Source organism: Beta vulgaris, chromosome 4, assembly GCF_026745355.1.
Source record: "Beta vulgaris subsp. vulgaris cultivar EL10 chromosome 4, EL10.2, whole genome shotgun sequence".
NCBI lineage: Eukaryota > Viridiplantae > Streptophyta > Magnoliopsida > Caryophyllales > Amaranthaceae > Beta > Beta vulgaris.
In genome coordinates, this window is record NC_079205.1 from 10,241,218 (window position 1) to 10,266,044 (window position 24,827).

Below are 24,827 nucleotides of genomic sequence, written 5' to 3' on the forward strand. Positions count from 1 at the left end.
GTCACTTGATTACTTTGCGATTTCAGTGATGAAACCTTTGGTAGCTCTACTTGACATTGTTCTCGTCTACATAATTTACATGGTTGTTTTACTTGTCATGATCATGTAACTTGTTTTGGAAGGTTAGGATTATGAACATTGAGTATATATAATTAATGTAGCTATGAGATACGAATCCTTTGGCTTTGAATGGATTTAGATTGACAGAGAAAGTTTCTAAAGGGGAAACTACAGATAAGTATATAATGGGAATTTGTGTTATACTTCTGTTCCCTGGAATATATTTATTGCGTTGATTGTTCCTACTATTTAAGATGGAGTGTTGGTACTCAACTTTTGTTTACGTGTGTTGTATTTGTGTTTTTTTTTTTGTATTGTTCTTGCCCTTTGGGGTTGAACCTATGATGACCCATATACTTTCTATAAAGGTGAGCAATTGATACTAGAGCAGGTTTCTTGTTGGATTCGCGAGGTTTAAGGTGAGAACGAAATTCATAGTAGAACTTTCACTAGTAGAAAAAGGACAATTTGCGTCCCCTCAAGTGCGTCGCACAACATGTGAAATAACGCAAAAACCCAATTTGCGTCGCATGCGTGCCAGAGTACGATGCAAAACAACAAAGCACAAGCACCAGGCACGAGTTATTTGTATCGCACCCTCATTATGTGTGACGTATATGGACCATATGCGTCGCACATCATGAGGGTGTGACACACATCACTACATCCTAGTGAAAAAAAATGAGGCGTTATCTGCGTCGCACGTATTGAGGATGCGTTGCAAAAGGATGATTTGCGTCGGACACCTTGACCCATCTGATGCAGATCATCCCACAACCCACTTATAATTTTTTAAATGCTTGGAGGCCTAGTAAGTCATGTGCGTTGGATGGCCCATGACACGCGACGCAGATGAACCGTTACTTTTAATCTCCCAGTCAACCCCCCTTCCAAACCATAACTTCATTTCCCAGGCGCCACTTTCTCACCGCATTCTCTCACCTCACTCATTTTCATCTCACCTTACTCATTCTCATCTCACCTCCTTCTCTCTTGCCTCATTCTCTCTCACTCTAAAACAACAATCAAACAGCACAAAATTCATCATCAAATGAAACCCGACCTCATCACCCAAAAACATCATAACCACAAAATATCTTCAAAAATGAACAAAAACCCAAATCAGAAAACACCACAAAACCCTCAAAAAACACGCAAAAAGTGAGATGTATATGCAACCATCACGTTCGTTGGCTTGAAAAGAGATTTATAAACCGCTACTCAGAGTAGCGGTTTATATTTATAAACCGCTACTGTGAGTAGCAGTTTATGTGGGCAAAAACAAAAAAAAAATCAGTTTCTTTTTTTGGGCATATTTTGGAAATTAAAACCCACTTTTGCATTATTCAAAGAAAAAATTCGAATATATTTTGTGTGTTTATAAAAAATAATCTAACTAGTTTAAGCCCAAGTAATTATATTACTAGTAGAATAGTAATTAAAAGGGTTGTCATGTCAAATTCATGTTAAAAAGTTCAACCCTAACCCAACCTATTTAATAAAAGGATCTGTTGAATCAACCGCTTACTTAAACAGGTTGAAAATTTTGACCCAAACCCACTAAAGTCATATTGGGTTCAAGTCGGATTAGCGAAACTTGTCGGTTTTTACCACCTCTAATTCCTAGTAGCTATACATTGTTAATATTCTTAAAGGAGATCATCAACATGTGTATTAAAAGCATGAAAAGAGTGTCATGTGACACCGTAATGGGCAACGGTATTGATGATAGCTTTAGTTTTCGTAAACTGAATCATATCCGTCGCTTGAATAGTAAAATCCAACATCCATGAACACGATTGAAGAAATTTATAACACATTAAGGTATAGAAAATAGAAATGGCTCTCAGCAAACTTCGACTTTGCTGTTGAAAAACTCAGTTAGACAGTTACATTGTCGAGCATACTCTTGGTAAATGAAGTTTTTACAATTCAGAGGGAAAAAACACACAAGGTAGTGCAAAACCTCTAAAAAGTACAGTAGCTTTTTAGGCATGACGCAACTCTTCAATCACAAACACAAACCCTGGACTTGGAGCCCTTCTTACCTAAATCATCTATAATTATACATATATCACAAAGAAACACAGCAAAGAAGAAATCAACTAATCAAAGAAAACCTTTCAGCAGAAAAAAAGAATAAATCAATAATTTCTTCCCTTCCACCACTCAATATATCGAATGAAGAAGCCATGTCAGAAGGAACCCTCAAATTTTGTCTTTCAAGTAACTCAGAATTGCTTTGGTTCCTCGGTCTAAAATCGTTCTCCGAATGCTGCAGGGAAACACCAAACAAGTTAACTCCCTCTATTCAAAACACATTTATATGACACAAACATACCAGGTATCTTGGTAAAAGCTAGACTAGACTACCCAAGAACACTGGCACCCCAACAACTCTAAACAATATAAAATGAAGCCCCTTTACGATGAACCTACAAGGATTCTCAGATAGGCAACAAAGTGCCTAAAATTACAGTGAGGATCATGTATCTCAGCCCCGAACTACAGAGAAATCAAATTGAACTATTCCTCATTCAGCTGATTATTTGCATTAAAAATTCACCATGATTACAGAAAAGAGGCTAAAGAATGAGAGAAAAAAAACTATGCTACATACCTTCTCAGAGGATTCCCATCAAGTCTGAGGGCTTGTAAGCTGGGTTCAAGCAACCCCTGCTCAGAAATCCATGATAGAAGATTATATTAATACAAATTATAATTAGGATAGAACCCTTTGTATCTCAGGGGTAAAAGTTTTCTTTGATAAGTCAGTCAACGAGACTATATTATCAACTACCCTTAACAAAATTACGATATTATCAGGAAAGCCAGGAAGTCAATCATAACTCATAGATCATGATACATGTAATGCAATGTTGAAGTATAATATAGGAATATGACAAGTATTTCAATGAGCGCAATTGGAATTCTAAAGCTCTATTAATTTTAAGGATCCCTTTTCTTAGATGGGATTGGGAGGAATTATTGAGATGTACCCAAGAGATTTAGCATTATCTTCAAATAAACCCTGTTGTTTTTTAATTATCTGGGGTTAACCTTGGGGCCATTGAGTCTTATCCAAAGATATCCAACTACTGACAAAACCTTAATACTGTTTAAGAATCCCCTCCCTAGGTTGTTTGCCTATGTCTCTCCTATTAGTGTTCTCTTTCCTCCCTGGCTTGTGACAGCTTAAGAAAGGTTGACTAGGAAGCAACCAAGCACCGAGCCACCGATACTTCCTACAATATTCTTAATCCTTTGAATTGGTAAATCAGTGTAACGCGTCACAAATCCAACTCTTCTTTTTTTTTTTCCTTTTTCATTTCCTTAACTTCTCATCCAGTGACCAAATATGCTGGGCTCAAAAGGGGAATGTTTTAGCCTGTTTCCTTCCCATATCAATCTTCTCTAATCTCTCTAAATAGCATAAAAGTATCCTTTTGAATTATTAATGATCTTTGAGTTGTCTTATAAACCATGAAACTCCCTTCGCCTTTTCTTTTTGTTGATCCCTCTGTCAATTTCCCTCAGCCACCACTTTGACCACCCTAAAACCACCAAAAAAAAAACTAGCAAAATTTATTGTTTTGGCCACCCTTAAAATTCCACCCAACACTGCTGTGAATAGCCTAAATCCTTAACTCCAAAGTCCAAAGCTTTAGATGTCACAGCAAAATTAGACAACAAAACCCAAGCATTTTCCATTTAGCACCTCTGTGCACCGTCCAGCACGTACCACTTTATCCCCGAGAGTAGCATTGAACAACCATATAATGATTTAATTACCCCTGAAAGTCCACCAATCAGCAATCAAAAACCACCCATATAAAACAATCGGGATTTCTAAAGCTTTTGACCCAAATTAAAGGGATAGGTCTGAAGATAGTGATCCATGAACATGGAGGCTGACGATTCCAAGATGTGAGCAGAGAAGATAAGTAAAGACGGCGAGAAAAGATAGAAGGCCGTGCGAGGCCAAAGTTTTGAGGATAAAAAAATAATTGGGTAGTTGGAGTGCAGAGAGTGGGAAAGGACGAGACATGAGAGTATGAGACAAGATCAAAGAACAAAGAAGTGTAGGCGTGGAGATCGTTTGAAAGTGGGATACTGCTGGAAACCAACAACTCACAGCAAGAAATTAACAAGAAAATTTAATGGAACCTAAGGATAATAGTTGTATTGATAAAACCAGAGTAGCAAATATCAATTACAACCCTCACTCTTCGAGAGGTGAGGTCTCTCCAATGAAATATTCTCTCCACTACAAAATTCAGATATCCTCTTCCCCCTTTTCTACTCTTATTTATAGCCTCCTTCACATATATTTACAATAACCAACTGTCAGAGATGGCAGCAATTATCAGAGAATATCCTTTTTTTGCAGATAACTAACTGTGATGTGGCAAGGAGTGATGTGGCGATTTGTTGTGAGTGCCCCTTTTTCCCCTCCTGATGTAGGTAATTAGAGGTCTAGCAATAGGCCCATTTTGATTTCTTGCATTACCCCGCTCCCAAAGAGCCACCTTGTCCTCAAGGTGGAAGGAAGGAAATCTGGAATTAATAGTGTCAAAATCCTCCCAAGTAGCCTCGTATGCAGGTAGATGCTGCCACTTGATTAACACTTGGGGACCCGAAGAGTGCTGATCACATGAAGTTCTGAAATCCAGCAGAGAGTCAGGTTGAACTTCCAAAAACAGGTCTGGAGTGATCTGAGGAGGGATGGTAGGGGAGCAAGGTAGTGGCCCAACAGACTTTCTAAGCTGCGAAACATGGAAAACAGGGTGTATCCTAGACTCAGGAGGCAGCTCAAGTTTGTAGGCAACAGAGCCAAACTTCTGTAAGACCTTAAAAGGTCCGTAGTACCTTGGAGAAAGTTTTTCATTTGCACGAGAAGCCAGTGATTGCTGACGATAAGGTTGCAACTTGAGGTAAGCATAGTCCCCCAGTTCAAAAGAGAGTTCTCTCCTCTTCCCATCCTCATAGAGTTTCATGTTATGCTGAGCTTTAAGCAAGTGGGCTTTAAGATCATCAAGTACAGCATCTCTCTCAATCATTTGCTCCTCGAGGGAAGAAACTGCAGTCTGTCCAGGCACAAATCTGATAAGATGGGGAGGGTCCCGACCATACAAAGCCTTGAAAGGAGTGCAATGAGTGGCGGCGTGAAAGCTGGTATTATACCAATATTCAGCCCAATGAAGCCACAATGACCACGAGCCAGGCCTACCATTAACAAAGCATCTGAGGTAGGATTCCACACTTTTGTTCACCACTTCCGTCTGGCCATCAGACTGGGGGTGATAGGATGTGCTCCTTTGTAGAGAGGTGCCTTGTAACCTGAAAATTTCCTTCCAAAACAGGCTGAGAAAAATCTTGTCCCGATCTGAGACAATTGAAGTAGGCATGCCATGGAGTCTGACAATGTCCTTGACAAAAAGGCCTGCCACCATAGGGGCATTAAATGGATGTTTGAGGCACAAGAAATGACCATATTTAGTGAGTCGGTCCACCACCACGAGAATAGTATCAAACCCCTTCGATTTTGGGAGGCCCTCCACAAAATCTAAACTGATATCTTCCCAAACTTGGTTAGGAACAGGCAGTGGCTGAAGTAAACCCCCTGGACTAAGGGAAGAATGCTTGTTCTGTTGACATATGTGGCAAGCCTGCACGTATTGGGCTACATCTCGACGCATGCCAGGCCAATACCACTCACTAGCCAACCTTTGGTATGTTTTCAAATCCCCAGAATGTCCGCCCACTAAAGAGTCATGATACTCTTTAAGAAGTGTTGAGACTATAGAAGAATTTTTGGGAATTACCAGTCTGCCTTTGTAAAGGAGGGTGCCATGGAGCAAAGTGTAACCTTTCGGAACATACTTGCCCGCTTGAATATCGGATGCCAGTTGGGAAATGAAGGGGTCGTGCTGGATTTGCCTTTGTAGCTGCTCCCAAGGTACCTGGCAGGTGGTGATGAGGGCACCTAATTCAGCATTGGCGTGCTCTTGCCTAGATAAGGCATCCGCCACCACATTGGTGGAGCCGGATCTATAGATGATATCAAAGGTGAAGCCCATGAGTTTGCTCACCCATCTTTGATATTCAGGCCCAATTTCTCGTTGCTCCATGAGAAATTTGAGACTTTGTTGGTCTGTCTTAATGACAAAGCGCCTTCCCAAGAGATAGTGCCGCCATTTTAAAACGGCTAGAACTATGGCCATTAGCTCTTTTTCGTATATGGATCTGAGTTTAGCTCGGGGACCCAAAGTTTGGCTAAAAAAAGCCACTGGATGATCTTCTTGGGATAGAACAGCACCTAACCCAAAACTTGAAGCATCGGTTTCCACCGTAAAAACCTTGGTGAAATCTGGCAAGGCTAAAATAGGGACTGATGTCATGGCCTGTTTCAGAGCTTCAAAGGCAGCAGTTGCCTCCTCATTCCATAAAAAATTATCTTTTTTGAGCTGTTGGGTGAGGGGAGCAGCTATTTTCGCATACCCAGCCACAAATTTTCTATAGTAACCCGTAAGGCCCAAGAAGCCTCTAAGAGCTTTTAAATTCTGTGGTACAGGCCATCTGAGCATAGCTTGAATTTTCTCCTGGTCTACTGAAACCCCATCTGCTGTAATAACATGCCCTAAATATGCAATTTCTGTTTTTCCAAAATCACACTTACTTGGGTTGGCAAAGAGGTGGTGTTTGTGGAGTTGGTTTAGGACAAGGGCAAGGTGTTCTTTGTGGAGCTCGGTATTTGGGCTATAGATGAGGATGTCATCGAAGAAAACAAGTACGAATTTACGAAGAAAGGGTTTGAAAACTTCATTCATAAGGGATTGGAATGTGGCCGGGGCATTAGTGAGCCCAAAGGGCATCACTAAAAATTCATAGTGACCTTGGTGAGTACGAAAAGCTGTTTTGTGTTCATCACCAGCACTCATACGGATTTGGTGGTAACCGGATTTAAGGTCAAGTTTGGTGAAAATGGAGGCTCCTTTGAGCTCATCAAGAAGCTCATCGATGATGGGTATGGGGTACCTGTCTGGCACTGTGGATTTGTTCAAGGACCTATAATCCACGCAAAATCGCCACGAACCATCTTTTTTTTTAACTAGTAAGACAGGGCTAGAAAACGGACTAGTAGATGGTCTGATAATTCCTGCCTGAAGCATGTCCTCAATGAGATGCTCAATTTCATCTTTTTGAATTTGGGGGTATCTATACGGGCGAACACTTACAGGGTCAGTGCCGTCCTTCAGGCGAATGGAGTGCTCATGGCCCCTAATAGGGGGGAGGCCAGTAGGCATGGAGAAAACGTTGTGATAAGCTGTAAGGGTGTTTTGGAGGTAGGTTGGGGCAGAAGACAGTGGTTGTATGGCATCACTTTTTTGTGGTAGTGAGGTTTCCATTCTGTTCAACTCTACTAAGAACCCCCCACCTTCTTTGGCTAAGGTTCTCATCATAGCCTTGAGGGAGATCAATGACCTACCAAGGGAAGGGTCTCCTCTTAGGGTGATGGATTCATGGCCAATACGAAATTTCAGCACTTGCGTTTTCCAATTAGCCGACATAGTACCCAATTTAGCTAACCATTGAATGCCCAAAATGAGATCAGAATTACCTAGATTCAGCGGTAGGTAGTCCTCAATTATATCAATGCCCTGTAGATGGAGAAGAACTGATTTGCACTCTCCCTGGCCATGGACAGCTTCACCTGTTCCCAACGTTACCCCAAAACCTTGTGTGGGAGTGATGGGAAGGCCCAACTTCTGGATAGTTATAAGGGAAATAAAATTATGTGTGGCCCCCGGGTCCACCATAACCACCACCTCCTGGTGGTTTACTGTTCCCCGAAGCTTCAAGGTTTGTGGGGTGTCAATTCCCAACACGGAATTTAAGGAAATTTCCGTTTGCAAGCTGGCAGGAGGTGGGTCATAATACTCCTCTGCCATAGTCGCTGCTTCTGTCAATTCGCCAGGGTTGTCATCATCCTCAGATGTGAGAAGAACACTTAACTCTTTTTTCCGGCAACGATGGCCAGGGTGCCATTTCTCATCACATCGAAAACATAGCCCCCTCTCTCGTTTTTGCTGAAGCTCGGACTCACTGAGTCGCCGGATTTCCCCCATTGGTTTGGCTACTGGTAAGGTCTGGGTGGATCGAGGTGAGAACGACGTATGAGAAGGATATTTTGTGGTTCGGGCCTGAAATTGAGTTGTGGACAGTGTGGGTTGGATTAGTTTTGAGTAATGGGTTGTAGGCTGGGTGTTTTTTGAGTAATGGTTAGTGGGCTGGGTGTTTTTCAAGTAATAAGATGAATTAGGGTTATAAGTTTTATGAAGGTTTACACTGGGCCCAAATGTTTTGTAGCGGCCCAGTTTTTCTTCTGCTCTTAAGGCTAATTCCATCACAGCTTCTAGGGTCCTAGGTTTGTGTAAACGTACCTCAGCTTGGATATCGTCATTAAGCCCAATCAAAAATTGACCCCTTGCTATTTCTTCAGGGATCCCCGTTAATGGTGCCATGAGTTGAATGAAATTCCGCCGGAATTCTACCACGCTGGTCTCTCCCTGACTCAGAGCCAGCCACTGCTCATGCAAGGTGCCGTTTCCAGCAGGACGAAATTGTCGAAGAAGGAGCCCTTTTAACTCCTCCCAACGGTAAATCGGTCTTCGTCCATGTTCCCACTGGAACCAGAGGAGGGCATCTCCGTCTAACGCCACTACCGCTGCCTCTAGCATCTCCGCTGGGTCGAGGCGGTAAAATTTGAAGAAACGTTCTGCTCTAAGAATCCAACCGTCTGGGTTGGTACCATCAAAAGTCGGCAGATCCAGGCGCTTGTGCCGCCACCTGTCTGTCGTCCCTCTTCCAAAAATTCCATCCTCCATGACCCCTTCCTCTCCACCTCCATTGTTCTGGATCTCCTTCTCCCTATGATTTGGAAACCCAGCCATGGTTTCCGTTGACAGTGGGGAGGTATTCCTTAGAGACAACAGAGTCTCCTTCATCTCTGCCTGGAATTTTCGTTGATCCTCTCTCATCTGAGAAATCAACGCATCCTGGGTCTCACGCGCCCGTGTTACCCGCCCTTCGAGTCTCTGCGAAGCTTCATCCAGGTTGGCAGAGAGCTTCTCCACCAAGGCCTGTTGTGAGTTCACCAGCTCACTCACTGTAGCCTGGACTCCGGTGAGCCCTTCTTCTAGAATTTCCAGGCGTTGCTGTTGAGTTGGGGCCATTTTATGCTGTGACAAACCTTGCTCTGATACCAAGTTTGCTGGAAACCAACAACTCACAGCAAGAAATTAACAAGAAAATTTAATGGAACCTAAGGATAATAGTTGTATTGATAAAACCAGAGTAGCAAATATCAATTACAACCCTCACTCTTCGAGAGGTGAGGTCTCTCCAATGAAATATTCTCTCCACTACAAAATTCAGATATCCTCTTCCCCCTTTTCTACTCTTATTTATAGCCTCCTTCACATATATTTACAATAACCAACTGTCAGAGATGGCAGCAATTATCAGAGAATATCCTTTTTTTGCAGATAACTAACTGTGATGTGGCAAGGAGTGATGTGGCGATTTGTTGTGAGTGCCCCTTTTTCCCCTCCTGATGTAGGTAATTAGAGGTCTAGCAATAGGCCCATTTTGATTTCTTGCAGATACATGGTATCACAACATCATAAAAAGAAAACGGAAGCGAAAGAGAAAGACAACAATAGGGGAAGTTCTCTTTTTCCAAAAGAGGTGTTGAGCTTCCAATAATAGTAAGTCACTGAGGAGGTACTTTGGGAAGAACATAGTGACCTCGGGTTACCTTAACATAATCCAGAAACACTTAGTTTGAGACTTGCAAATCTTAGGGTTACATACTTACATTGGACAATGTCCCTTTTCCAAAGAGATCACATTTTTTCTTACCCTCTCACAAACTTAATTGAAGAAAACCTTCCATACTAATGAATTCAGATCCATAAAAACGAGTTGCAGTACCGTATCTTGTAGCACTTTTTCATGAATTACTATCATATAGAAGATATCCAATATAAATACTAGTTCAAATTTCTCAACTGTCCAATTGTCCATAACAAACTTGGGATTTGCTATATGTTCTAAATGACCAAATAAATATTCCAAGAACATCGAAAGGATGATCCTTCTTTCATTTATAAGAAAAAATTTCAATTCAAGATCATGAAAAACTGTCTCTCAGATAGAAGGAGAAATTGCACAACATGCACTTCTCACTTCCCCTACATATTATACATCTATGCATATGAGGAAGGAATCCCTTAGGCAAGAGACTCATATATCTCATCCGCTCCAAAATTAAAGCAACACTTTTCTTTTTTGGTAGTTAATTAATTTAATGCAACACTTTTATATATGAAAAAAGATATACCTACACATGGGATCACTTACACTAAACAAGTCTTCCCTCTCCTAACTTTAACAAAAATATTAACACAATTCCCCACAACCAACTCCCTACTAAACCTCCGTGCCATATGCAAGTGTTGCATTCTTTTTGGAGTGAAGGTAGTATATGGTACTTAGAACTTGGAACAACAACAACATCAAAGCCATAATCCCGTTAATATGGGGTCGGGTGCATGAGTGTGTGGTATTTACACGAATCATGTGCCTTGTACTCTCTTCTATCAAGTATGCAAACCTAGTTTCTTCATATCGTTTCTAATGCCCTCCATCCAATCATAAATGAAATAACAAAACTTATTTTCTTATGAGTTGATTTGTCAGATGAATAGCTCCAGCTCTCTCATCTTCACTCAGTTGAAAAAAGGACTCTCTTGATCTCTTCTCAAGGACTCATTGAGTATGACTTTCTAACGATAAATTTGTGTTCACCTAAATCTGAAAACATAGGGTTTTAAGACTTACAAGCTTCGGTGGCAATGATGTAATGCTGTTATCTGAAAGGTCTAGTTCATTCAATGAAGATAGATTTTGGAACCCCTGCAAGTAAAAAAGTAATAATTTCTCTGAATCACATGAATAAATTAAAACAAAAACACATTACCTGCGATACATTTTGCTGAGTATAAATTATAAGTTTCTCCAAGATAGCATGATAAAGAAAAAGGGCTACAAACACATATGTACAATAATACTATAAGTAAGTCTAGCATATATAATATAGCAATTCAAACATCAAGTCCAAACAATCATGCTTCTTGAGCTGATCTTTCAATTTAAATGACTGTTATTGCTTCATAATTGGGTTTTTTCATGTTCCTTAAGGCTACCTTTTCTTTCATTAACATTTCTTAATTATTGACTTTCTAAACTCAGAATCAAATTCTTAAATTCTCACATGGCTATATCCCTCCCACCTGTCACTGATACCTCTCATCCCATCTCATCTCTCTTTTAACCCATAGATAATAATTGTAGCACACAATTAAACAGTTTTGTTAATTCTTGATTATTAACTTTCTTCTATCCTCTCCTTTTCCAGTCCTCCTTCCATGCTTCACTCTTAATTTTTACTCTAGATTGTCTTTCTCAACCTCTATTTCACAAGGAGAAAGGAGAAAAAGTTGGCATGGGAGCCTGGTTTCTGTGATGTCTAAAAGAAGAGAGGAGATCTCTGGTATATCAGACAAGTCGTGATTCATTAATTTACCATAATCTTGACGTTCTGACAAGTCATGTTTTAGGGGCTTAGGGCTCATGTCTGTTGATATTGAACAAGTCAGGAAACAAGTTACTTGAACTTGACTCGCTTCCCCCATTTATTTTCTATTATCATTTTTAAATTAGAATTTCATTGTTTGGACAAAAGTTGAACATCATAAAGCACTTGTTTAGAAGCCCTTTTTAAATTACTATGATCCATGTGTAAAGCTTCTTGTGATGTATGTTTCCAAGTCAATTTTCACATATACCCTTTTTATACGGACACGTGCATAAATGGGTCAAACAAATTAAAGCAAGTGATTTTCGAGTTCAAAATATCAACCCTAACCTGACCCATTAATTGGACGTCATTTCGTTCAGCAATTCAGCCCATTTACTTGAGTAGGTTTAAAAATCTGCCATTTTCGTGTTGGGTTTGCGTAGTTGTTGTCTAGAGTCAAACCTCACTATCTAATCTTGATTCCTTTTATTTATCTCCTTTGATAAGAATTTAGTTTGAATTTTCAGGTTTTATGTTTGTTGTATTAGTGAAATAGCATGATGCTAACGTGATGATGATGGTACATAATCTTCATTCATGCAGATAATCTTCTATGGAATATAGCAAAGAGGATTAAAGTAGGATATAATTTATTGTTCTATTTTTTCAACTGCCGATTATACTTTTTACTTTATTAGCACCACAAACCATAATGTAGGTTACCTTCTTTTACATGACTGATCCACCTTTGTTTCTCCGAAACATATAGTACAGATAAATTAATTTAGATTAATTGAATATAACAATAAACATGGTATTTTCATGTCAATTACAGTTAACACAAAGCTACTTGTACAAACTACTTTATTTTCGAATAACTCAATCCTAACTACTCTCAATGTCCAACTTTATTTGCCACAGTTTCTTTTGTGGGTTGACTGGATTTATTCTCCACGTAACTTTTCAATAAATTTTTTCTATTTATCTTTTGCCCCCCCCCCTCCCTCTCCCTCTCCCTCTCCCCCCCCTCTCTCTCTCTCTCTCTCTTCAATTTCATTAAAGTTGTGCAAAAAGTGTGTGGCAGATAGAATGGAATAGAGAGAGTCTTAAAAATACTTCCTCCGTTTTTTTAGTTCTACCATTTGCTCTTTGCACGTTTGCCAACGCACAACTTTGAACAATTATATCTTCAATTAGGTATCAGTAAAAATTATAAAAAGTTGATATTTTGAAAATATATATCGACAAATCCAATAAGATCCAACATGACTATGCTTTCCCTAATATATAAATAATACAAGATGGTCAAAGTAGAATTTATGAACAGTGCCATCTTGTATTTTCATGGTTTTCTGTCAAAATACTTTTAATTACCAGAAAATATTGGTCACATAAATGATTTTGTAAAAAAATTCCCCAGAAGCAGGTTAATGAAAAAACAGTGTCACAAAATCGACCTCATAGAGGGCATGTTATCTTGGAATGTCAGAAGTTGGAAACCATCCCACCAAATAATCATCTTCATTACCTCTGGAATGGAACGGAGTGAATTTTGACTTAGGTCAAGAATCTGCAACTTCTGCAACCTCAAAATATCTGACGGGACTTCATGCAACTGTACTCGCCTGTTCAGCAGCATAAATACACAGAACAAATAGCATGGATGAGAAGTCAACTTGACCTAGAGTAAAACTTGAAGAGACAGTGAAGCAAATGGACATGCATAATCATACAGAACCTGAGGTAAAGCTCCTGCAGATGTGGTAAACTAGCAAAGGCAGTATTGTCAGGTAATGAAGCTACACAACCGCTAAGGTCTAGAATTTGGAGTCTGGGGACAGCTTCAAAACCGTTCGTTGGAATCTGATGAAAGTGGGCAAGCAAAACTTTAGATGAAAGACTCACAGAAGGAAACACAATTAATAAAAATATAGAGGACTAGAATTGGCATGCAAAGTAAAGCAAGGAAATACTCCTAGAATTGATAGAGACAGCAATATTTTACCTGACTAAGAGGATTACTGTCTAGCCTTAAACATGTAAGATTTGGAAGTGACTTCAAAACTTCCCCTGGCCAATCCCTTATCTTGTTCCTGGATAAAAGCAAAACCTGCATATTTGAATCAGTTAGCAGAAGCTACATAATACTTGCACATTCATCACGTTTATTATGCAATTGATGGACCTCCAATTTTTTCTGTGAGTCCTAGATGTAACCTTAAAACTAAACATGGCCCCCTCCCATTTATTATTTATATCCGATTCCTCTTTCCATTGCCCTCTCACCATGCCTTGCAAATCCTTAAATCAGCTAAATTTTGGGGTAAGTGTTTTTCTTGTGACAAGAGCATATAAATTTGACATATATTGCATTGGATTTTGTGGCTTATAATTTAACCAAAACAACTAAGAATCACACATAAAAAAATGCCAAAATTCGGTTTTGTGAAAGTACAAGACTTCATGCAATATGTCTGAAGCAAGGACCACCACTTCGCACAAAACAAAGCCTTTTATACTGCTTCATGTAAATAGTTACACATAAATGGTGTAACTGAAGGAGGAGAGAGTGGATGATGTTGAAAAGAGGACATGAGGTAGGGAGGGACGTAATTGGTACTTTATGGAGTCATGTTCAGTAATGGTGAGTTGGGTTCTTTTAGCAACCTTGACTTTTTTTTTTGTTTCTTGGATAACTAATCAGAGAATGTATTACAGATGCAAATTGATGTAACTCATTCACAATAGGAGGCTAAGGGTAAAATCAACACAATCTCAACCTCAAAGGGGCACTGAGCATAGAATCACTCATGATCTAATCAACAAAAATCAAGGATAATACTAATTAGTAATTATTGCTCCATAAGCGAAGACAAGGGTTGACTATATTGCCATATATTTTGGATTTATGTAGGGAGTCGATATTTTTGAATTGCTTTCTGGATTCAATGATGACTCCCATTCAACATGTCATTATGTCATTTTGTGTGGGGAGTCATTTGCCTATCTATTGTTGAACTTTTGTATTCAAGATATATAAAGTTGATAGTTCTTCCTTCGTTCTTTTCTAGTTGCAACCATTTGACTTTCACGCTTGATAATACAACACTTTGATCATGAATATCCTTGATTATTTTATAAGTAAAAATAATAGGAAGTTCATTTCTTGAAAATATATGTTGAGGTGAATCAAGAAAGAACCCAATGGCTATGATTTCCCTTGCGTATGAACTATAAATCAGCAAAGATGATCTAAGTAGAATATGTGAATAGTACATAAGTTAAGTTGTTGCAACTAAAGAACTAGAGGAAGTACTATCTTTAGAAAATATTGACAGCAATGACCCTTCATTGATGTTGAAAAACTCCCAGCACAATTTAGTGATAATATAGGCCACCGAGATATGACAGTGGTTCTTTGGCAGCAAAGATGAGTGGAGGAGGTCGGAGGAAGAATGGAGAGGAGAAAAGAGAGTTGAGGAGGTAGGCTATTTTTTCAATAATAAACGGTTGACAATTAGACAGTGACAAGTGTCATAATTTTCTGCTTCAATGGTTACATAAGGGTTTGGATCAACTGGGGAAGATAACGCCCAAAATTGGGATTATTGTTAATTTATCAAGAGGCGGGCCTATTTAAAGAAGCAAAGGTGGGATTATTGTAGTCAAAATCTCCTATTTTTTAGCAAGCTTAATTTCCTTCTTCCAGTAACTTCCTCTTTAGAAAAAGGAAGTATAAGCAACGGTAGTAAAGGAAAGAGAAAGGGCAAAGTTACTTTCTTGACCAGTATACATCCTCCCCACTACCCAAAAAAACCTCCTCTTACCTTCACTCTTCAGTGCATGGTTTAAAGCAGACCACAGCATTCAGTCGCTCAAGGCAGCAACCAGCCAGCCGTACATCATGCATCTTGATGTGTATTATATATTGTAATAAACTGGATTTGGACAACCTCACAAGCAAGCTATAACAGGAAATGCAATTGACAATGGAAGAATTCAGCTAAAACAGAGAGAATAATTTGATTGAAATCTGAAACTAATTACAAGATAGGCATGGCATTCGAGAGGCCAAGACTCTCCCAAGCAAGACACTCGCTACAATTTTCTGGATAACCTCTCTCTTCCTACTTCTCACGCTTTTATAGTCCACTACCACAGAATTATTCCTCCCTTCTGACACCAGTGCTGCCACCTCACCCCAATATAACCACTTTTAGTTATCTGTCTCCTCCTCCCTTATATTACCCTTTTTCCTTCGTCTTGCATACGTCAGCACAATTGGAGGCCTCCCACTCACCTGATTTGTCGCATATATCGATTATTTACTCCTATCCCCTTAGTTTTGATAGTCGGTTTGAGCTCGTTTCTCGTGTGATTTGATGTGTTTGGAGTTGTTTTCGTGTGTTACCTGTTTTTGGTGCAGATTAGGCGTTTGGTTCCTTTATTTGAGTTGCGAAACAGGAGTCCAATGATCACATAAGGTCCAAAGAAGATCCGGGAGATTGCAAGGAAAAAAAAATGAGAAACCACTCGCCCGGTCGACCGGGGGGTTTGGCCCGACCGGGCGAGCCACGAAAGAGACCTGATAGCATGTTTAATTCGCCCAGCCAACCGGGCGACCAAAAGGCCAAAACTGCTTACGCGCCCGACCGGGCGGATTTTCCTCTTTTGTCATAGTTTTCAATCACTGTCGACCGACCGGGCGGATTTCGTCCGGTCGACCGAGCGGTTTTTCAGGAATTTTTGCCTTTTTTAGCCGGTTTTGTAAAAAGTACAAATAGGTTTTTAGTATTTTCGATAAGACTATCTTATATTCTGCGTTTTTAGGTCTAAACACTTAGTTTTCTCTCTCTAGCTTTGTATTAACTCCTGCCTTTGAAGATTATAGAGATCGTTGATTTCGTTTTCATTGTTCTTCAATCATTCGGTATTCCTCTTTACTTTGTTTAATTCAATGAATTCTTTTACTTGAATGATGTTTATTGAGTTTATTACTATCATGATGAGTGAGTAGTCTTTTTCTAAGGCTTAGAGAGGGAAGCCATGTTTATAATTTTTTTATTGTCGTTTAAAGTTCTTCGATATTTTGATTGAATTAGAATAATTCCTATTGATTTGTTATGATTGTTTTATTCATATAATTGCGCAATATCATGAGTTATGTTTAGCTAATAGGAGTTAGAATCGAAAGATCGTATTCATTATAGGCTTGTTACAATAGGTAGGTTTGATTATGTTGAGCGATCGTACTGGCATATGTTAATCTAAGAGTTGTTAATACCCGACCATAGGATTAACGAAATACTCTAATTATTCGAACCTACTTGTTGAACTATATGATAGTGATTAAATTGGTATAAGCATGGTGAACTGATCGATTGCCCTAAGTTTTTGATTATTTGTTAAACTTACATCCTTTTGTGTTCTAGTTTAGTTATTAATTCCTCAATCAATTTCCTCTCTTCCTCTCTTGAAGTAGTTAAATAATTAAGCATAAATCTATAGAATTCCTCTCCCCGTGGATTGACCCGTATTTGCCAGTTTCTGCTAAACAGACACCGTGCACTTGTGGTATATATTTTAAAACCCATCACATCTCCGTAAACTAAGCAACATTAATCATTAATGACTGACGAGAGACAACGATACCACATTAAGGGTTGCCTCTCTCAGCAAGTAAGGGTTTGTTCTCTTCACCTTATTTTTCCTAAACTTATCTGAACTTTTTGGGAACTTGTTAGAACTTATTTGAGCTTATTAAACCTTATTGGAACTTATTGAAGCTTATTTTAGAATCTCTTGTTGGAACTTATCTAAAGTAATTCGCACACCTTATGAGAACTTATTTGAACTTATCTGATCTAATCTTAAAGTCTTATTAGACCTTTTTCTTTTCTTTTCTTAGAGCGAAGAGAGCACCATAAATCCATAATGTTCCATCCCATTTCCACATGAACTGATGCATTGCTTTTCAGACCTAGGGTTCAAAATTGATGACATTTTCAGATTAAATCAAAGATTATGGTATCACATACTTCCTCCGTTCCTAAATAAGTGTTACATTCACTATTCACGTAACCTAATGCACTTCTTTAATCATTAATATCTTTATTTGTGCACAAGTTAAAATTTTAAAAAGTTGATATTTTGAAAGTATACATTGACATGAATCTAACAAGATCCCACTTGACTATGTTTTTCTTTACATAATAGCGAGAAAATAGAGTGAAAGTTAGTTGATAATAGCGTCAATTTACTCAACGTAACACTTATTTAGGAACGGAGCAAGTATATTATAGGAAGATGTTCTTTTTATGCAAGTATAGCAATTCTATTTTCTTCTTGCCAGTCAATTTGTAGCCTGAATCCACGCGGACCACGCCAGGATGTCATGTCAGCACATATAGCTCAGTGACAAGTCTGAGCATCATAACCCCCACGCTACCCAAGGAAAAGCTTTTACGGAGTCACTAGAGCAATTTTTATATTTGTAATTCAAATATATTCATTTATTTTCTAAGCAGACGGTACCGAGTTTTTATTTTCCTTTAACCAAGATCGTGATCTCTAATAAATGTGTCATTTTCATTTATTGCATAATGATGTACATTTTCAATGGCATGCAATTTGTCACATTAGTTATAAAGTGCTCTTGTCAATTTCTATTGTAGTCCTTCACCATTCTTATCACCGAAGGTTCTTTTATCTAAGGCTATGTTCAGTTCACCTTATTTTTGCTTATTACAGATCTAATCAGATCAGAAAAAATAAGTTCAGATCAGATCAGTTCAGATCATGCTTATATTTAAAAATCATTATTACTACTAAATATCTTTCATTACATATTAGTAAAAATTATAATAATTGAATATTAATAAAGTACTCATTGAGACGAATCAAACAAGACCCCACATGACTATTTTTTCTTATATATTGAGAAAAATCTAAAAGATAAGATCTTGTAAATCAGATCAAATCAGAAAAAATAAGTTCGGATCGGATCAGATAAGTTCGGATCAGAAAATTTCAGGTGAACTAAACATAGCCTAAATTAAGCTTCAGTCACATAATTCCTTAAGCTGTTCAGCAACAGCTCAACAATATATGTTCGTGATTTGCAACTCCTTTAAATTAACCGAAAGCCCCAAACTAAAAGATTATAAAAGTGATTGGGAACTTCTCCAAAAGAAATAATTTGTGTTTCGGAGGATAGCCTGGCATAATTTGGACCTCTAACTATAAATTCAAGAAATCGATCCTTGAGTTGGTTTCCACAACCATGAAGCATTTTCCTGTTTGGTAGAGAGGATGAGTCTTAAAATTTACTTAACAACCCTCCAATAATACACAGAACTAACCTCAAGCGAAGAACAGGCTGACAGTGCAACAGGAAGCTCTTCAATTGAATTCCTCGAAAGATCAACTTTTGTTGTTTGAGTTGAAGAACAGACCTCTGAAGGGACTGAAGTCAAGTCCATACCTCCAAGTGAAAGTTCCTGAACGTAGATAATTTATATGTTAAGTAGAAATTTCAGATTGATATATAATAATAATGCGAAACAACTTCATACTGCAACTGGAGTCACCAGATAGATATCTAAACCATAAAAAATATATCCCCTCACTCACAACCAATCACCTCCAACTTCCAAGTTTTTAGTTCAACCACTTACAAACCTTCAAGATACAAGTCAAATAAATAGAGAACCTAATACACCCTTCATCCCAAAGTGTTTGTCCTAGGGTCAAGATTCATATTGGAACAACCAAGGCAAGTCAGCAATGTGTGAAGAAGAAAAGAGGAAATCTTCAACTCTGAACAGTTAATCTACAAAGCACTATGCTTCAAGAATTAGTAGCCTCATGGATCATTTACCTTTATTATTGAACTACCTATCAGCGCAGCTAGGCATATTACAGAGCCCCTTTTCAAGAATACTTATTCTCTCTTTCTTCTGTCACAACTTGACCTTTTCCTGCTGGCAACTGTCTCCTAATAAGAGTTCAACACCCTACGGACTCGACGGTAAGGTCAAAGTTACGTATCTACCCTCAGATTCATAGGAGCAACAGTTTTCATCCTAACCAAGAGCTATTCATATCTTGTGGCTGATCGCACCTCTAACTGTACATTTTCATCTCCATCAGAGAGAGATCATTCAACTTTTCGTTCATCAGGCTAGCGATATGTCACAATGATAAGTTGGAACTGCGGCAGGTGATCAATGATCAACACAGCTTATTGTAGAGACATCTCACTACATCTTGCTAGCATGCACCATAACAAAGTTCTAATATGGACATTCGTCTAATAAGAGCACCAATGCTCTGAACGATAGAAAAATGAGGTGGGATGCTTACAACAACAGCTTAACCCATACAATAAGGCAAGTAACAATTTTAAGGCAACAAGAAAACATGCTGAATCTTTCTACTGTCGACTTCATCCTGAATTTAGTCGTCATAAAATCTAAACGGAGAGAGTGTCCCTATTCTCCAGTTTTTATCTTATAAAACGTTGGAAAAGGAGAACATTACTCATCTAGAAAAGTGAAAACGAGGAGGGAGGCATTCACCAAAGAATATTCATTCTGCTAGGCCTTAAGTTCATCAGCATGTGTTAGATATCCTTTGCAAGGACATTTCTCCACTGCCTTGTACTTCTATTATCGATAGAGTTTGCTGTCCTAATTTTTGGGTGAACAGAGAAGTGGCAGCGCTAGCATATGGTGATGATAAACACTCCAGTAGAAATTCAATTCCATTCAAGCTCCAGAAATTTTTAAATCAAAGCTAAGGGGGGTATACAGAACCTAACAGGCACTGCAGAACAGAACATTTGACAGCACAAAATAATAAGAATATAAGATGATATACTTCTTATAATAATAAAGCAATACACATATTATTACTATCTTTACATATAACAATCCTAATTAAAGCTACAGATGATCCGGCTTCAAGTTCAGATGCAACTTTAAAAACTGAACACTGTCAATATTCAAAATAAGCCGGCTACCTTTGAGGTGATAGACAATCGAGCTGCCATAGCCACCATATCATCTTTAGTTGAAGTTGATGCTTCAGCCTCTACATCAGAATATTATCATCAGTACAGTAAAGGAATACTTCAACTGTGTTGGAAATTATTGTGTCAGAAAAACCAAGGATTTTCAAACAAGTCAAAAGAGAGATTATACCTTGTGCAGAAGGAAGTCTACTTCGAAGATACTTCAATAAAGCAGCTGTTGGTCCAGATACCAATGAGCTGTCAAAAGAAAAGATTGTCCTTCGTATATTATTCATTAAGAACAAAATCATAATAACTACAACATAGAAATCACCAACATCAAACCTTCTAATGGTGCGCATTGGATTTCCAATGAGTACAAGCTTTTTCAAACTTATCATCGAACCTGAACAACATTGATGCAGCATTCATTAGAATTACAGCAAAAATACTAACAGACCCTCCAACAACACGAGCTTCCACCCAGAATTAACTAATCCGAAAAGAACAGAAACTAATCCGTGTTTCATCAGGCCATAAGCACGGCATAAATTGGAAAGAACGCGTTGCTACCACCCAAGAACACGGGTTAGTTAATTCTGGATGGGTAACAGGGCATAAATTGGAAAGAACAGAAACTAATCCGAAAAGAAACTCCAAAACTGGGGCATATGCGTCATAGAAAGGTGGGAAGATGCGAAAAGGTACAGAAGAGGTTATCCTTTACCCAAGCTTATTCGAAAATCTGATCCTATCAACTTGACCAAGGGAAAGAGAAAAAAGAACAAGATACAAAAAAGTTTCCCAGGGACGCGAGAGGAGGCATGAAAACTAGCAAGTGCATCCCAAAAACTAAACTATATGTTTTCCTATCAAACACGTGTGACAAAGAACCGGGATCCAAAGAGAATCATTCCGACATGATTATTAAATATGTTGCTGATATTAGATATTTCTGATCCTCTCAAGCTGAAACTTTCTTTATGCAAGGAAATTTTTTCTTTAACTAACAGAACATATATATTGTTTTCGTGGCCATATTCAATAACAGGAGGTGCCTTTTTTCCTTTTCTTGCAATAATAACATGTACTTTTTAAAAATCATCATATAGCCCAGCAGGCCAGCAAATGGTCGGACAGTAACCAATTATTTCACAACAAAGAAACAGAACAGTTAAAGTGCTTCACAGAAATGAAGTCAAGAAGCAGCACCAATTTCTGCAGGCAAGCCTGATAGCGAATTATTTGACAGATCCAGAACTGACAGGCACAATTTGCACGCTTCCACTGGGAATTCTTTTAGCTGCAGACATTTTTAGATGAGCAACAGCTTCAGAACAAATTCCACATAAATATTTAGCAAGGGTTTAGTCCTTATCCATATAGATAATTGCCTTGTGGCCTTGTTTAGACTTAATTGTACAATAACAAGCGATGTGGCTTTATGAAAAATGAAAATTTGAAAGTGCCACAAAGTAAGTTGGCCGCCCATCAACTCCTCGTGGAGGGATGAAAGAATAGACAAAACAAAAACAAGAATACCACAGCGTAGCAGATGAAACAGTTGCTGCAAACAAAAATAACAACAGCTACTTTACATGATAATATGCACAACATTTATCCCAGCAGGAGAAAATGTATATATACTATCATAACATCATAGAGATATCAAGCATCACAATAAATTATCAAAAGCAAGCAAGAAACTGAAGGGACTACAATTGATAGTTCCAAGAACAAGTTATTATATGGTGTTGCTTTTAAGCTATAGAGATAAGAAATACTACAATCAGAGATAGGACAACTCATGGGCAAGCAGTGTCTGATGGTAGTAGTGCTTAGTTTATCATGGAATTTAAGTAAAGCATGAAAACTTGAAAAGCCTATAATTTAGGACAACTCTCGAACGAATAAAGTCACACCGATTCCAATTGTTTCTGAAATTTCCATTGACCCCAATGTCTTTCTTTCTAAATAAGCGACACAGAGCAAATCTTACCCTCGTCTAATAAGACACTAAATGAGTACATATCTCTTAACATACAATCTTCATGGGAAAAAGAGGGGGGGATCGAGAGGGAAGGTGAACAGCTCAATTTAGAGTTTAGACAAATTTTCAGATAAGACATTCTTACAGGTGAAGACAATGTGACTTACCTGGTTTGAGTGAAGATCCAGTATGCTTAACTGAGAAAGCTCTCCCATCTCTGCTGGTAGCGATGATAACTTATTGCTCCTAATATATGAAATCACAGATGTGGGTCAGCAGAATGATCCAGTAATAAAACACAACCACTGACAAGAAAAATAGCAACTAGCTACAAGAGCATATATAATTACCCAATGTAAAATTCTATAAGAGAAGAGCAATCCTTTATAGATGATGGAATTGATGAAATTCCTGCAGCATTAGTAAACAAGGTACATAATAAAATTGATGCAAGCAACCAAATGCCAAAAGGAAGAAGCTTTATCCAGACAATTATAAATGCATGCAAAACAGATATACTCTAACCAATGCCTAATGACTACTTCTAGCTGCTGCAAATGTGCAAGGAAAACTCACTATTCTGATACAGGTCGAGGCGAATAAGACGTGAAAGCCTCCCAATGCTCTCTGGTATACAATTCAGGTGGTTTTTTGCTGAACCAAAGGAAATCACACTTTTAGAAAAAAAAAAAAAAACAAATCAAATTGTATTAGAATGTTATACATTAATTATATATCAAAAATGCAAAAAGTAGGAATAAGATCAATTACAAGCATTTACTTCAGTCAGCACGCTCCATGATGAGATAATAGGATCTGACAGTTCTGTGAGTTTGTTTCCCTGGTACAATATTGTGGCATAGTTTACATTCGAAATATGGAAGCAAATAATAACCTTAAACCTAGGTATTTCAATTATTTGTATTCTACCTCCAAATTTACTTTCATTAATTTTGTACAGTGCACTAGATCTTCCGGCAGGCCTGCAATATTGTTATTTGAAGCCTGGAAAAAGTTTAGTAGATCCACAGTGAGAAGTCGAGAAAGTTTATCCAGCAAGATAGAGCAACAAACATATCTATTCATTTTCAAAATAACTTGACTGTATAATTATATAATGTCAGTAACAACAGGTGAAAACTCCGCCTGTGAGTATCTGTGTGGCATTCACTGCCGGTCTCATGCCCGGATAAAGGAGGAGAGTTGCGGTAGGTTTGGGGCGGCCAGCGTAAAACATAGCCCCATATCATGACATGAATCGACAAATGAAAAAGGTGGGGCGTCCCCTACTCAGCGACGCGCTGCACTTCATAGACCCGAGTGTAGTGATAAGTATGCAAGGGTTGCTAGGTCGTCGCCCGGAAGCGGCGCGCCATCCCGGCGCCCGGGGTGGTGTCAAATATGCAAGGGTTCCCGCATCAGGGATGGGTGCGGGTAAAGAAGCTAGTCCAGGGTAGTGGAGTGGTAGGTAGGGTAGTGGTAGTGGTAGGTAGGGTAGTGGTAGGGTAGTAGGATGCGCTTTGGAACATGGAACATTGGCTCTTTGACGGGAAGATCGGCGGAGGTGGTGGAGGTTATGAGGAGGCGAAAGATTCACATAATGTGCCTTCAAGAGACTAAGTGGGTTGGTGGAAAAGCAAGAGAATAGCCCCGTGGGGTTATAAGCTGTGGTACTCTGGAAAGGATAAGAGTAGGAATGGAGTAGGCATCATTATTGATAAGGAATATATTGATGATGTGGTGGAAGTTTCGAGGAAGAGTGACCGCATTATGAGTATCAGGCTAGTATTAGGGAGCGAGGCGGTGACTATCATAAGCGCATATGCGCCGCAAGTAGGATTGGAAGCATTTATTAAACAACAATTTTGGGAGGATTTGGAGGAGGTTGTGCAACGAGTGCCTATTAATGAAAAATTGATCATTGGTGGGGATCTTAACGGACATGTGGGCACTAGTCGAGTTGGCTTTGAGAGCATTCATGGAGGTTTTGGGTATGGGGGAGAAATGAAGCTGGAAGTGGTATCTTGGATTTCGCATTAGCCTATGGTCTTAGTATTATGAACACTTGGTTTGAGAAAAGAGAATCTCACCTTGTGACTATAGGAGTGGAAGTAACACGA

The 24,827-nt window shown here is 38.7% G+C and overlaps 1 protein-coding gene across 1 annotated transcript in view; it reads right to left on the reverse strand.

The window, feature by feature from the left end:
- Nucleotides 1-1,859: 1,859 nt before the first annotated feature.
- Nucleotides 1,860-24,827, reverse strand: part of LOC104907745 (plant intracellular Ras-group-related LRR protein 6) — a 29,727-nt gene continuing 6,759 nt past the window's right edge. Inside the window, exons 6-21 of the mRNA XM_010696722.4 lie at nt 23,638-23,712; nt 23,479-23,548; nt 23,284-23,361; nt 23,058-23,118; nt 22,875-22,953; nt 21,930-22,020; nt 21,063-21,123; nt 20,908-20,975; nt 20,727-20,797; nt 19,066-19,203; nt 13,710-13,814; nt 13,443-13,567; nt 13,233-13,329; nt 10,966-11,040; nt 2,681-2,736; nt 1,860-2,335 (exon numbers count right to left, since the gene is read on the reverse strand). Of these exons, the coding sequence (XP_010695024.1) occupies nt 2,269-2,335; nt 2,681-2,736; nt 10,966-11,040; nt 13,233-13,329; nt 13,443-13,567; nt 13,710-13,814; nt 19,066-19,203; nt 20,727-20,797; nt 20,908-20,975; nt 21,063-21,123; nt 21,930-22,020; nt 22,875-22,953; nt 23,058-23,118; nt 23,284-23,361; nt 23,479-23,548; nt 23,638-23,712 (1,317 nt within the window). The 3' untranslated portion in view covers nt 1,860-2,268. The remainder of the gene's footprint in view (nt 2,336-2,680; nt 2,737-10,965; nt 11,041-13,232; nt 13,330-13,442; nt 13,568-13,709; nt 13,815-19,065; nt 19,204-20,726; nt 20,798-20,907; nt 20,976-21,062; nt 21,124-21,929; nt 22,021-22,874; nt 22,954-23,057; nt 23,119-23,283; nt 23,362-23,478; nt 23,549-23,637; nt 23,713-24,827) is intronic.